This window comes from Dysidea avara, chromosome 12 (assembly GCF_963678975.1).
Source record: "Dysidea avara chromosome 12, odDysAvar1.4, whole genome shotgun sequence".
NCBI classification, from domain to species: Eukaryota; Metazoa; Porifera; class Demospongiae; order Dictyoceratida; family Dysideidae; genus Dysidea; species Dysidea avara.
The window spans coordinates 21,842,855-21,859,302 of record NC_089283.1 but is presented as its reverse complement, the minus strand read 5'-3'; the positions used below and the strand labels follow the sequence as shown (position 1 = coordinate 21,859,302).

Here is a 16,448-nt window from a genome sequence, read left to right as displayed (position 1 = left end):
TGTCGTACCTCCTCTGCTTGTACATTTACTGTATATTTGCTACATGAATATTTAGCAATGTATTACATAGAAAAATAGTATAATATTTGTTACTGTCTACAACATTAACATGTACTACAAGTACAAGTAGCCAACTACTATCACAGTTTGCTAACTGTCTAACTGTTCTTGTTTAAGAAAACCAACATGTTTACATGTTCAGGTGTTAGTGAAGAGCGTAATCGAGTAACAGTCAACCCTGCGGCAGAAAAAAACTCGTTCTGAAGGAGTGGAAGTAATAGGTATGGTAAGAAACCTTCTTGCTACTTTGTAAATCATAGGGAACCTGTGCTGATTCTCTCTCCACCACACCAAAGGTGGTTCTTCCCGATCAATAGGCCTTTCCTTGAAAAACAGGTCTACCTCATTTAATATTGGATCAGAATCCGATTCATTATCTTCACTACCATTGGTGTAGTCATCCCCTAACAGTATGTCAGGGCCAGAACATTTCTTCTTTGGAACAGGTCCATTGGATTCTTCCGGATGACTAATCCGTGTAGTCTCATAGCTTTCCTTCTCTTCTCACACCAAGGTTGTTAAAGCAGTCTTAACTTCAAATTGTTTGTTAGCTCCCAAGAATTTACATTCTTTGAACCTTGGATCTACAATACAAGAGATCAAAGGTGCATTCTTAAGAATCCTTCCCTTATTGATAGATGTTAACGAGTCTAGTTTCCACCTTTGTTTAATTTCTTCAGCAACTGTGGTTTTACACTGTTGAATAGCTGGCAGATCATTATCAACGCATTGTAAAGATTTTAGTAGCCCGTGAAGCACTGGATATAATGCTGAAGAAGACACATTGAATTCTTTGCTGAAATAAGTGGTGGCAACCTGTAAAGGATGTAACAATTTTTTTTAGTGCTATAAGAAGCTCCCACTGCTCCGATGTAAGATCCAAATTCCTGTCACCAGATTTAGTGATGGTACTGTCCGACATTACAGCTGTGAGTGGCCACCTCTGTTCAATAAGATGTTCAATCATGTAGTAAGTACTATTCCAACGGGTTTTCACATCTTGTATGAGCTGATGTTGTTCTACCCTCATGTCTCTTTGACGATTTCTTAAAGCACGCAGGGCTGGTTCACTCTTATGAAAATGAGTTGTCAGGCGCCTTCCTGCCGCTACAACATTACTTATAGCTGGGATTTTCAACCCAGCATTCACACAGAGTTGCAAAGTGTGCCCAAAGAAAACCACCCATATACTTCCTCTAAACTGTTTCCAGCATTTTCGATGTTCTTGCAATTATCATGAACAAAAGCCACCACCTTCTCTGTAGCAATGCTTACATCATCTACCAGCTCTTTGATCCATGTCACAATATTGTTAGCAGTATGACTTTCACACAAGGGTAGTGTTCCAGATACAACACTCTTCATCTGCCACTGTGCATCGAGGTAGTGAAATGTAACTGTCATATAACTTTCAGTGGCAACGCTTGTCCACAGATCAGCTGTAATTGCGATATACACAGCTTGCTCCTGTAAAATGTGGCGAAATCTTTCTTTGACAACATCATATTTGCGCTCAATTAAATGTGTAAAGTGTGTAGCAGAAGGTAAGTGATAGCCAGGTTCCAGATAAGTCACGAGGTCCTTAAACCCTTTTCCAGCCACTAAATTGATAGGGCGTAAATCCTTCACTATGAAGCTGGCTATCCTATCACTGATCGCCCCAGCTCGTTCATTGGAGCAGGCACGCTTCCGGGTAAAGACATCTAAATTTGTCTGCTTACGTCCGTCTGAAGTCTTCACGACATTTTTGGCAGGATGTTTTCGGCTTAAATGTTGTAACATCGAACTGGTGCCTCCATGATATGCTAAACTTTTGTTGCAAAGTGTGCAAACAACGGATTTTGCATTCTTTTTAGTAAAAAAACTTCCACACTTGCGATTTATATTTACGAGTTTCTTCACTAGTAGAAGTAGCAGTAGTACTCCCGTCATTAATATCTTCCCCGTTATCCTCTTCATCTTCTTCGCCTTGTGAATCATTATCACTATATTGCTCGACATCAGACTCACTGCTAATAACATCCGCCATCTTACCTTTATTGAATTATTACCTATACGGTGCACGTGCGAATATTCGTTGCGTAATTCATTATTTGAATACAGTTGTGCCGAATATTGTTCCGAATAATCAACTATTCGTTTGAGCCTTACAAATTACTCTCTATAGAACAAGGAATTCGATTATGAAGTTGTTGTTTACACAAGAGCAACCACAAATCCATTATATAACTTTAAAGTATGAAAAGCGATCTAAGTGAAACCAAATGTGAAATTTCACTACTTAACTGGCTAGCAGTGTTTGTAATAATACAATAAACATCACTAACCTGTTTACAGTTGAAGCGATTATCTCTATAAGTCAGGTTTTCCAGCATTTGAGCAAGCGCGCATGCGCATACAAGCACGAGAGGCATACAAAAGTAGCAATACGCCACTCCAACCTATATAATCCCTTTCCTTACTGTTACTCTTTATTAGTAGTACCATTATCACGTCGAAGAATCGTCTACAATGCTTGTTATCGACGTTCCGAAAGTACGCGATTGCATCATCTAACCGCGCAATAGTACGCGAGAGACCGGTTATCCCTGTTCCCGTTCACTTAAGGGCATGCCCACTACAGGATGAGCGCAGGGGCTACTAGAACGATCGACTGAAGTTACAGGGCAATTAGAATGTGATGCTACGGGCGTTTATAATCGAAACCGCTGACGGTGAGAGGGTTAAGAACAATCTATATGTACGTTATACTCAATAATTGAGGTCTGTACATAACCCCCAAATTAAGTTTAAAAATTAATAATGATACTCATGATCCATTAGCAGGTCATTTAATTAACAGAGGTTTAAGCTGCCGCGCTAGTAGCTATTGGCCATGTTACCAGACTGCCTGACCAACTGATAACAAAAGAAAAAATACAGGCTAGCTGGCAAGACTAAGTTTATAGATATTCTACAATGTACATATTCTCAACTGCAAATTTGCAACCATAACAAGCTAGGAAGCCAAAAAATTTATTTGAGGGTTAGGCACAAATTACAAATTTATATCAACACACAAGAGCATGACATACAAATATTGTATAAATGTTACATACTAGTCAGTATCTCACAAAATCAAAGTTGACAGGCCAGTATTACTTGTATCATACAGTACGATAGTACGGTATATTAGGGATCATAGTGGTTTGGGTTTTTTGACCAAATCCCAAAACCCAGCTTCACAATATCATCCTGGTGCTTTAGCAGTATTGGTTAGGTATAACCAAGCCCAAAAGTGCCTTCAGTACGACCCTAAATGCTTCCAATATTGCTACAATTTTAAAAAAAATTATTCAATGGAATTTTCTACTGACTGACTAACTGCCTGCCTACCTGATGCCTTCAGACAAGTGTGACTCGATAACAGCTAAGGCTATGAGCTTGAATTTTCACTGTTCGATGTTGCTTCGTCCCTAGATGTGCCTTTTGGCATACCGCAGTATGTATAATGCACGCATCATGGGCATATCTTTGTCCTCTTTTGTGTCCCATTTCTTTTTGGTGACAGCCAAAGGTGCTTTTCTGAAGTAGCTACCCCAACTCTGCTAGTGGACATTTAATCCCTAATTCAGTCTACCTACCATAACTGAATTAGGGATTTAAAATGTCCACTAGTATATCTGCAGGTGTAAGTGACCTCCCTTGTTTCTTTTTTTTATGATCCCTAATCGAACTTAAAATTCTTAATTTTTTCTCATGCTTGTAGGTATTTGCTTAGTAGTTTACATTGTTGGTCTGAACAGTGCAGAACCTTATCATACTGTACTGTATAGTAGGGATCATGGAGGTTTGGGTTTTCTTGCCCAAGAATGTCACCCTAAAACTCACCTCACTTTTAACTTGGCAGCATAACCAAGCCCATAAATGTCTTCTTAAATCTTTCCTACAAGTTTCTATGAAATCAATAAAATTCTGATAACTGACTGACTGACTGCCTGCCTGACTGATGCCAGCTATGGATAATGGTACAGGCTTGATTTCTTTGCTGTTCGACATTGCTTTGGCCTGAGACATGCTTTTTGCCAACTGCAGCAATTTACATAGTGACTGGACTGAGTGAGGTGCTTTGTTTGTAACACTATAATTATAATGGTGGAACACATAGCTGGAACTTAAGCAAAATGGCCACTTTGCAATTGATAGTCTGACACCAGGGGGTAGGTCATGACATGTGAACGCGTAATGAATATTGCGCAAGTCCTAAAAATATTTCACGTGAGCTGAATAGTCTCTGTACTAAAAGTAGAGGAAGGGGCGTGTTGGGGCGTGATACTTATTTCAATTCTACTCAGTTTGCTGTTTATGGTGTGAGTCATGATTATAAAAACGCTGCCGTTATGGAGTAATTAGACTTACAGTGATGACAATATGTGGTGGTCACCACTTTCATGTTAACAGTAGCAGTAATCATCAATGATTACAGTACAACCATTGTTGTGTGATTTATTACTTTCAACAGATAGTATGATCATGTTTTATAAAAATATTTTTGTTAGTACTTCGTAGTGCACGTGGTCTTGTCCTACCCCCCTGGTCTGACACATGTTCAATTGTAATTTTTGTAGTGACTGAATTGATTGCAGAGGTGTTTCTCATACTGTTCTTCATTTGTGATGCTCTATAACGGGTGGAAAATGGATTACAATAAAAAGTACAAAAATTAATCATATTAAAATTAGGAATAGGAATTGCTAAAAAAATCCATGAAACAAAAATGGATTGCTGGAGTAAGTCCTTGTTGATTTATCCCAGTGATCCCTTCTTGTGTTTTGTGGATTTTTCTCAGTGATCTCTATTATTTTTCAAACATTTTATATGAATGCGAGTGATATTTTGTTCTTATCAGCCATTGTGAGTGGTAACTATCAAATAGTGAACATGCCTAGTTATTCTGTAACTTTTCCATAGGATTATCAGTGCATCAAAAGAAAGAATGGTACATACAATTAATTTTACATCTGAATGCACACCCCAACTATCAATTACTGAAAGGCAAAGTGGCCATTATGCTTCACTATCCACTATGCTCAACCAATTACACAGTGTTAACAGTATGAGAAGTACCTCTGCAATCAATCTAGTCACTACAGAAAATATGATTCCCGCTACAAATGTGATATTCAGCACAGGGATGGCATTATACGCTAACAATAAATTGACACCTAGCACTGTCAGCAAGAATAAGTGGAACATAAAGAAGGACAAAGGTGAGTCCACGATATGTGCATTGTACATACTGTGTGTCATGAATCTTGAGCCGGTCTTCTTCGCCAAACTTCAATCAGTGTCTCCTTCGCACCTGACTAGTTACATGTGTCACTGTTTTATCATTCTTATTAACGCACACAAAAAGTTATGTGATACAGCAAATATGTACGTAATATTACAAAACCTATTACACTCCCCGTGTTTGAGAGTGATAAATATAATTATCAAACAGTTCAATAATGTTCTAATCTACAACAAATAAAAAACCTAGTCTATACCTATCTAACTGTGCAGTTTGCACGTCTCCTCTTAAGTTCTCCAGCTACTGCTGCCTCTCTTCGCTGTTTGGGCACAACTCCAGTAGATTCATCTACAGTCTTGTTCACAGACACCTCTAGGGGATACAAATGTTTAACACTTCATCGAAACAGCTGTCCACACCTTCCAGACCTCCTACTTTCACAGTGGCATCTTGTCCGTCTGATCCCGTAAGCAAATCCTCAACAATGGCAAGGTTCCAAAATACTCTCTTTGAGTCATCCTTCATAACCACGATATCGCCAACTGAGATACTAGATTCACCTTTAGCCTTAGAATTGGTCTTACGAACTTCTATCAATCCTAGCAAGTATTCCTTGCGCCACTGATTGGTGAATTGCTGTAGGAGATGTCTATGAATACTAGCTCTTTTAGTTAAGTTACTTCAAAGTGGGAAGAGTTAGGATTACTGGTGATCTTCCTTCCGTAGATAAGATGATAAGGTGATAACGTGTACCCAACACCCCCTGTGTCATCCTCAACATAATTTAACGGTCTGGAGTTCAAGATACCTTCAATTTCAATCAGCAAGGTGTTAAGTTGATCAAAGTTTCAACCCAGCGTCTTCTTAAGGCAACACTTAACACTCTGAACCATTCTCCCAAACGATAGTCCGGCTAAAAACAAGTAGACAAAGCGAGAAATATAACTTTCACAAAATTGGAAGTAGCTATACTTCTACGGGTGCCTTTAAACCCAGCACCAAGGAATTAATGTTTTAGGTTCTTCTGTAGAGGTCATACCCCACGTTGGGCACCACTTGTCGTGAATCTTGAGCTGGTCTTCTTTGCCAAACTTCAATAGATGCTTTGCAAAACCACGCCCACTTTTAAAAACTATGGTAAATGACTGGCTGCCATTTTGATTGGGGCCTGTACGAATAATCACAATTGCACAGCATTGAAATTCAATGTTGGCAGCACCTAGAACAGAGCAGTATTGTTGAACAACAAACTATGGGAGTGTTCAGAGCTGTAGAATTAGTGTTTCTGGTTAGATCAGTGCAGCTGGTTATCAGGGTTGAACAGGGCGCAAAACATCAACAATACTAATTAAGGCCACTCCAAGTCATGCCTTAGTTTCTAGTCACTCCCTAGCCAACAAATGGAGACGCGTGGGCGGATGATCAGGGCTTAGACTCTTACATATACACCAGTAATGTATACTGTGATGACACACTATATAATATTATTATTTGCTCAATTTGGCAAATTCATGTTAATTTTATTTTTAGTCAAACTTAACCAAAAGCATGAATAGTTATATATGCTTCTGCAAACATTCACTAGGAAAATTGTTGCTGGATCATGGCTAGCTACACTGCATGCTTTCAAAAAGAAGCTCTATAGGAAATGTCTTGCTCATGTAGCTACTTTTGCTTTCCAAGTGAAATGGATCTCATTAGCTATGTCAGGAAAGCATTACTAAGAAGTTGTTCAAATGATCTGAAATGAAATCAAACTATTTACACATCAGAAACTCTTCGTTCTGAGATTGTGAAATCTTAGCTCACTGTGTGTTTCAGGAAACCTTGAGAAAAGTAACTGCATCATTGAGTGCTCCAGGCTAGTGTTTTTCAGTGATCATGTGGGAAAGTTAATGTTTTAACTAAGAGTTTCTACTTGCCAATGTTGGACCATACGATTTTAATCATGGAAAAGTTGAAGTATGAGCTCACCGAATGTTACCAGCTGTGTTCAGTGATAAAGAAGTTGAAGTTTAGAAGAGTTACGACTAATCATTAGAGGACTACATTTGAATTAGGAAAGTTAAAGCTATGGCCGATCTGATGCTATTAGGCTAGTGGTTAATGTTACTGAAATTACTTTCAAATCACAGAATCATTAATAATAGCTATATAATCAAGGACAAACCTAGTCAGAAGCATTTTATTAGTGCAGCATATAGTACCTAACTGTTCTAATATTTAAAGTTAACAGTAGTGTGACGAATCCCTGACTGCTCTATTAGAGTATCTTGATCTTTTGCAAAAAAAAATCAGTGTCTTGCTGGGTTGCGTGCACTTAAGCGCCTGTGATATTAATAATAGTCCTCATAAACCAGGTTTCCATACGGGGCGGGTGACCAGAAACTAAGGTTTGACTTGGTGTGGCCTAACTTGACTGCTAGTACAAGACAGTGCAGGTACCTACTGTGTTCTCAGCTGCACCAATTATCAATGCAGGCATCACTGAAGAAGATGGTATCCTCAGTAGGTGAATGAATACATAAAAGCACTGCTCTGCAAGGTGTGTGCCACACACTTTCCAGAAAACCACAGGAATGTGAATTTTCAATTGCAGAAAACCCATTGCCATGCAAGCAACGTCGCTCACCAAGACCTCAGACAGTTCCACATATCTGCAGACGTCTTTTGAACAAAAATCAAATCAACATCTGAAAGGTTTGTGTTTCAGAATTACGATAACTACAGTGTATGTGACTATGCATAGTGTTGCATACAATTTGGGTTATCAGCTTGTAAGCTGCAGCGGAAAACAGTATCTGGGAATCTACAAAGATACTACAGTTTATGTGTCAGCAGCACAAGCAGTGATATTGCAAGCAACAGATGTAGCTGCTGTGGCTGTGGGCATTATCAATTGTTTATACACTACATCAAGTAGTTAGTCATTCACTCCTTTTCATATACTGTGTGTAACATAGCTAGTACTCTTGTGAGTGTACAGAGATAGTCATATGCATAATGACAACACAACTAAAACTGATGACGAGTACAAATTGTGTAAAAATCATATCCTCAAGTGTCTACTGATGTAATACCATTAGCCGCACTATACACCTTGTCTCTGTCATACTTGATACGTCACGCTATCTTCAGATAAGTGAGAGCAAGAGGGGTATGTATACTCACCACACTATACACTAACAGCTTTACACTTCACTTTGAATATATAATTTAAGATGTAACCTTTCCTCTTTTCTGAATAGTCTCTTAATGTCAAGTATTGTGTGTTCTTGGCTTATCCTATTTCCAGCTAGTAATCATTCCAATATTCTCACAGTAGCCGGCTAGTACTAGTGGCCAAGGGGTAAGTCATTTTTCAGTGGGACCGGCTTGAATCTACATAGAATTGAATACCAGAAGACAGTATTTGTGGGCTATATATTACACTCACAGTAACTTTTCACTACTTCTGTCTAGTAATAAAGTTGTGGAGAGTGAAACTTTTAATCAAAACGACTTTCTTCACCACGGATCGACTTTCAATTCTTCAAAAGCAGCAGCTGGGTGTCGATATCCAAGCTCAGTTCACCCAACACTTCATCGTTTCCTAAAAATACACTTCTTCCCGAAAAGGAACTGAGCAGCAGTGCTGCAAAATAGTATAAAGGAATATGCCATACACCGCTATGTACACTGGCCCTAATAAAAATGGTGGCAGCTCAGTTACCATGGTTTTTAAAGGAAGGTGTGGTTTTGCAAAGCACCTATAACAGTGTCTCCTTCGCACCTGACTAATTTACACGTGTTGCTGTTTTATCATTCTTATTAACGCACATAACAAAGTCACGTGATACAGCAAATATGTACGTAATATTACAAAACCTATTACACTGTGGTATGCCAAAAGGCACCTGTTGCGTCTAACAGTGAAAAAATAAAGTCCATAGCCTTAACTGTTATTGAGGTACACTGGTCTGAATACATCAGTTAGTGAGTCAGTCAGTCAACAGAAAATTCCACTGAGTAAAAGATTTTGTAGCAACCTATTGGAAACCATTTTGGGTCACACTGAAGGTACTTTTGGGCTTGATTATATACTGACAAGGTGCCATGAACATGAAGGTACATATTGTTAGGATGGTTGCTGGGCAACATTTTTTTGTAAGAAAGTGCAAACCTCCATGATCCCTAATATAGCTACAGTATTTATAAATATTATCAAAAAAATCTGAATTTTGTGGGCTAATTCACTCAATGCATTTAACTAAGTATTATAATTGAACTGCATACGACATTACAGCTTGGTCCTTCATTGGAGTCACTGCAGTACATGCAAGAAAATCATATGAACTATCCTAAATTGTGCCCATACTGGACTGGACCTTTTATTTCTTTCATATTAACATCAGATTTGGAAAATGTAAAGATGCTATTACAACTGCCTGGAGGTATGGGTAAATAGACCAGTTGTATGTAAGCAAAATATTAGGGCTGAAACAAATACTAATACTTGGTGAGTGCTTGTTAAGGATTTTGATACTCGGATACTAAAATTGGTACTCAAGTACTCGTTAACATCATGTGACCCAGCTCACATGATGTATTTGTCTTCAGGGAGTGACAATGAAGACTGTAGAGTTTGATAGCATAATTTTTTGTCAGAGACACTAACATCAATACTTCAATATGTGTGTGTGTGTGTGTCATTGCTGTTGCTTGAAAAGCTGTAAACTGTTTAAGGTTGGTACAAAACTACATGTCAAAACAAGTAGCTAGTATTTGTGAGTACTCGATTGTTAACTCTAGAGAGTACTCGAATACTAAAAAACCATAATCGTTTCAGCCCTACAGCTGTAGTTGGTCATAAAAATGTGCAAAAACCATTGGGATATTAGCCACAGACAAAAAAAAATCTATTTTCAAGTAGAATCTGGAGGAAATATCTGAGTTTTGAATGCAGAGAAAAGGAACTTTTCATTTGATTTCTACACCTTGTGGTGTTTGTGTGCTGTAAGTTAGCTAAGCCACCCTGCATGAATGCCTGACAAATGTTTTCTGGAGACTGAGCAAGGTACAATAAAGGAACAAGTGTTAGAATCACCTGTATAATGTATCTGGGCTTACTGAACATGCTAGCTGTTCTTTCTTTATATAAAGTTGTTCCCTAAAGTAGCTGTTCTTAGAGTGGTTTTTGACTCTGAACTTACAAATATCAGCTGTGGAAAGTCTTGTTTGGTAAAATCTTTTAACTTCATGGCAGGCATCTTTTAAGTATATCATAGCACTAGCTATGTATTGTGTCGCATTGCATTTTTGAAATTGTATATAATTGTTAATTGTGTGTGTGTTTTTTAGAAACACCAAAACTACCCAGTTATCAATTCCTTCACAAATGGATTGGTAGGTTACATTGGGAAATCCAGCATAGGAGTTTAGAACAAATGTTTTCTGATCCATGTATAGTATTGTATACCAAGATTGCATGTAGCACAGTTTCTATTTGTAACTGCTGTGCAGTTTAAATACTAAAATTCCTAGCATGGATTCCCATTCCCATCATTCCCTTCAACCACATAATGTTTAATGCATAAGTAATTTTGTAACTACAAGTATCAACTAATTATATTTCTCAAGAAAACTGTATGTGTACCTAAATTTAACTAATACTGAGTGATCTAGCATGTCCAAACTTGTAATGTAACACTTTCACACCTCAGATCAAAGGAATTCCAGAGGATACATTTGCCATGTATATCTCTTTACAAGGAGACATCTAAATGTACACCGGTGTACATTGAAATGTATCCCGGGAAAGTGGTTGCACTTCCAAAAGAACAAGCCACTTTCATCAAAGCAAGCATGGCCTTGATGTGGATGAGGTATTGGTACCACCCTCTATTTGTTTTATACAAGCTCAAACTTAAAATCGATTGTGGGAATAAATTAATGTTCACGTGATAATTACTACAAATAATGTTGCCACAAGAAGCACTCAAATGAAGGCGTTTCAATATCCTTGCTGTTCTACAAGTTGGGAAATGTTACTTAAATGTGAGAACTAGTCTTACAGTGCATTCACAAGTGTTTTGGCACGTTTTTGAATGCAGACATGCCCACATTACGGACAGCACAAGTTAACCACTCTAACGAAGCTTACCCCTTTAGGTCTTTAGTATACATTGTGATTAGTCTTTAAACAATGCGAAAGCATTACAACACTTGTAAATTCTCCCGAAAGTTTCCCTACTCGACTTTTCCATGATATCCGTAGGACTCATCTGTTTATTATAACAATCGTAGCTACAACGTTACTTACTGCTTAACCATAATCGAATCTTTCAGGCATGCTTATAAAACGAATCCAGTGGTTACAGTCATGTTGGCATCAAGGCTATCACCCGAAACGGAAGTGTTACATATTAGCTGAAACATGCATGGACACTCATGATTTGCCTAATATGTATGCCTGCAGCCCTCGGGCTTTGGGCATACATATCAGGCAAATAATTTGAGCCCACGTTACAACTATAAATTGTAGCTACACATGTGACCTAATGTTTGTACAATAACAATTTACCAGCCTTCCAGAGCATCTAGAGTACAGGATCAAGTGAAGCCTCTACAGTTAACTGCCATTTTAGATTAATTTTTTCATGAGTGTTGCTGTATCATGCATGGGTTCTCACATAGGGATGGAGGACAGTGAGTTTTAAGGGGTAGGCACCAGCAAAAGTGTTTAAAATGGACTAGAGTTGTAATAACAAATTCCAGGCTCAATTACATAAATTATCTGGATGTGCTGCAATAACACAAAATACTCACTCCCAGTGCCTTGTCTTTTTTCGTTCTGTAATTAGTGTATGTGAGTGGGCTATTCAAGATTCTAATAGAGCAGTCATGTAGAAAGTAGCCAAGTGTATCTGAGAATAAGACATGTACTAAATTTGACAGCTGTAATAGTCATTATATGTTAATGTAAATCAATTCTAGCTCATATTAAGAGATTCTGCATACACATTGCAATCTGATCAGTTTCTAGTGTATGCCGATTAGTTGACTGTATGTAGAATAAAAATTACTTTATCCAAAATAGTCTTCATTATCAATAAAGCAAATTACACAAAAACAGAGTGGATTAATAAAAAGTACACGAACTAAAGTTTAAAAGGGGAATAGGGGTCGCTGAAAAATAATAGAGGAACGGATCACTGGGATGGCAATGTAAACCACAAAGGATCACTGGAGCATTGTGTAATTATTAAATGCTATCCCACTAGGGACCTGTGAGAAGGTTAAAGCCTGGTAATACAGGGAGTCAGAAACATGTAACTGAAACGTTGAAGAATGCAGAAAAAATCCCAGACCCAGTGGTGACTTGATCCCCTGCAACATTCAGTCTAGGCATGCGCCAAAGGAGCCAATTAACACTTCTTGAAAGAGAGTCATGCAAAATAGAGATTTGTGGTTAACATTACCACCCCAATGTGGCTTTTTCAGCAATATCTGTTCCCCTTTTGAAATTTCTGATTTTTAAAGTGTAATATATAAACCATGGCTACAAGGTGTAGTACACTTATTTATGACATTCAGAGAGTAAGTTTACAATAGATTAACTTCTGATGACCAAGAACAAAGGCCGTATTATAAATCAATACATAAAAGAAGCCATGGTTCATACCGTATAGTAAAAAACTTTGGTGGTAAAAATTTTTGGTGAATTTGATGAATAGCATTCAATTTGCCAAAGTTTTTTCACCAATTTTTTTAGATGATCACACGAGCACTTAGTAACTAGAACTTGAGATGAAGGTCAGCTCGTACCACCACGCAATAAAGATCAAGCTGACTTTGGAGATCTTCGAAATGTATCCCACAGTTGTAAGCACTCCTTGGGATAGCATTTTCAATCGGCTTCCCGTTCGTACGTCAGCTAGTTCATCGTCCTGCGATGGATTTGGCCAAATACTTTGATATACGTGATAACCTCTGCTACTGAAAAAGTAAAGTACGGTCGCTCTCGGCATCGCAGGAGATAGCGAAGCACGCCTTTGCTAGCACGTCGTTGGATCAGTAGCCACAAAAGTACTGTTACAAAAACAACGTTAGCTACCTATACACTTACTACACTCATCTGGATGTTGCGGTGAATGGTTTTTGGGGTGGTCAATCAGAGAAATGCTTTATTGATGTCAGAGTTTTCAATCCTTATGCTGCCTCAAATAAGTGCTCATCATTATCTGCTCAGTGCCTATAAAAAGCATGAGAACATCAAATGGCGTGCTTATATGGCCAACATATCCGAGAAGTTGAACACACCTCATTCTCTCCCTTGGTTTTTTCTGCTACTGGAGGCCTCAGTGGCAGATCTAGATGGGTTTCTGGGGTTTCGACAGAAACCCCCCTTTAAATTTAGCTCAGCCGGTGGCAGTCTGAATACATAAACATTGTTGCACTGACAATTTATCATAGCAAATAACTATATACCACTGTATTTCAGTAGCATGCATGCAGTTGCACTTAACTAACACCATTTATAGCTATTAAACCCTTAGCAACACTTCACTTTTCATCTCCCACTGCATTAAAAACTATCGAGATATTCTAATAGAGCAGTCATGTAACTATTCTAATAGAGCAATCAAGTTGTAGTCACCATATTTGTTAGCAAAATATTTACAGTTTAAAGCATTGGATTTATTGTAATTGGTAACTAAAAATAGCCTAAAATCCGATCTCAAAGCTTTTAAAATCTCAAAAATTTCTAGAGAAATGTCATCAGATGCCTTATTCAGCTATACCAACTTTCAGAAACCCCCTTTAAAAAATCCTAGATCCGCCACTGAGTCTGGCTCATGAAGTCACTATCTTTTACAAATGTCTGGCTTCTCATTTGTCCAATAAGTGGGGGGATAATTACTCGGTTACTCTAGGCCGGCTCCATTGCTGTCTTTCCTTTTCTTTGCTGCATTCTGCTATTGCATGTATCCGTGGTGCTCAGTCATCATCCAGTCACTTTGACAGAACTCCACCTCCAATGGATCTAGTTAGGGTGGAGTCACGTTTAATGAAGTTTTGTTTACTGTAGCTACTTGTGTGTTGTTATTACAATTTTACACTTTCAAAATAATGAATACACTTACTACACTACTTAACTGATGAGTTGACACCTTGCCGTTATCCTTACGTACCGTACAGTAAAAACTTTAGCGAATATTATTTTAATCACCAAAGTTTTTTCCGCCAATTGTTTCAACAGAGGGGTTTCGTCACACTTTTTTACCGCCAAAGTTTTTTACTATACGGTATGCTAGTAACTTACCAACTCACAAACTCATGTAAAATTTGCCATAGTTTAGCAAGGTAGATGTACTCTGGTAACCACCCTGAGTATCAAGTTTACCCAAGCCCTCAATCGATCTCAACAATTACTAAACATCATTTTGAATATATTTTGGTAATCATAGCAGATGAGAATTACTTACAGGTGGGTATATACCTACCTGCTCCCAGGTAGGTAGACGTAATCTTAGTGGTCTCTGTGAATGCAAGTACTAGGAATTTTAAATTCAAGTAGGAATCATAGAATAAAAACAAGGGAGGTTGCCTACACCTGCAGCTATGCTAGCATGCATTTGATTCCTATGCAATCTTATGGCTTATCAAGACTCAGTAGTATAGCAATGACTAAAGTAATGATTAAGTGTCTACTAGTGTAGGTGACCTCCCTTGTTTCATTACTTTTTGATCTTACTCTTTAAGTATTTGTTTGTTTACATGATAGGTGAACCCACGATACCACATCAAAGTAGAAAATGGTCCTGCATGGGCATATCATAAATCTAATTTGACATCTGAATGCTTGTCCCAAAACGTGAAGTGGCCATTCACTCTATGTTCCACTCATTACACAGCAATGCACAAATAAAAACAGCACAAGAAGTGCCTCTCCAGTAACTATAGAGTCATTACGTGCTACCCACAAATCAATATCTAGTATGTGTTAGTGGAGAAGGAATGGGACGCGAAAGAGGACAGAGATAAGCCCAGATGCATCCATTATAGCTGTTGTGTTAGGCAAAAAGGCACATCTCAGGCCTAAGCAGTGTTAAACAGTGAAGAAATCAAGCCAGTATAGGCTTAGCCATGGTTCCAATATGCTTGGCTGAAGGAATCAACCATTTATATCAAAAAACATTTTAAAACAATAATTCTGTTTCTTAGAAACCTATTGTAAGTGTTTGGGGTTGATTTAGAGGCAAGAGGAAAAGTAATGTAGCTGGTTTCAGTGGACATGGTCCCCAGCTTGCATGTTGACCAATGGTATGAGCAAGACCAAATTCAAAGTAACCTGGGACGGTATAATTGGGGTATAAGGTTAAACACTAGCTGGTATTCTAGCTTACAGATGTACACTGAAGTCATCATACAGTATGGTAGTACTGTACATTAGGGATCATGAAGGCTTGGACTTTCCAATAAAACTGCGCTGAAATTGTAGTGGTAATGCAAAGACTAAACTGTATGATGTTATAGTTGCTGTATTATGACCAGTGGATGCTTCTTGTGCTAAGAATATCAATGTCAATAGAACAAAACAGTCAGGACCAAGAGCATGCATGATACATCTTGGGGTACATTTTAACAGTGTTGTAGAGTACTTATATATAAATATAAAGTGTAGATAATTGGCAAATTATTATTGTTTACCAGCCTGTAAATACATGCATGTTGTATCCTAGCCTGGGGCCAGGCCAACCCACATTGTTTGGGTAGTTGGAAAAGGCAGACACAGACTCGGATATTTTAAAAATACACTTTTACATTTACAAAACAGTTATTTTTCATATCTAACGTTGTTTTTACAGCAGCATTTGCTTCCAGACCCAGGCGTTGATATTTATAAGCACATATGCGAAGGATAGATTAATTAACACTCTAAGACCATAAATTATAGTGTTGTACATGTGCTCTAGATATCTAATTCAGTGTCATAGCTAGAGATTAAGCTGGCATGTCCCAACCTAATCTCATAGGCCAGGTCCTTGAAACCCTCAATGCTTGGTATAAGTGCCTGCGCCTTATACTAAAAGGTGTAAGATTGTGGATTTGGCCTGCTAAGCTAAGTTGCATA

At 38.1% G+C, this 16,448-nt stretch overlaps 1 protein-coding gene across 3 annotated transcripts in view; it reads left to right on the top strand.

The window, feature by feature from the left end:
* The window catches only part of LOC136239741 (cytochrome P450 4B1-like), a 34,898-nt gene that overhangs the window by 7,796 nt on the left and 10,654 nt on the right, over positions 1-16,448 (top strand). For all 3 annotated transcript variants that reach the window (XM_066030469.1, XM_066030468.1, XM_066030467.1), the window contains exons 2-3: positions 9,618-9,765; positions 10,673-10,717. In XM_066030469.1, coding sequence (XP_065886541.1) covers positions 9,618-9,765; positions 10,673-10,717 — 193 coding nt within the window. The remainder of the gene's footprint in view (positions 1-9,617; positions 9,766-10,672; positions 10,718-16,448) is intronic.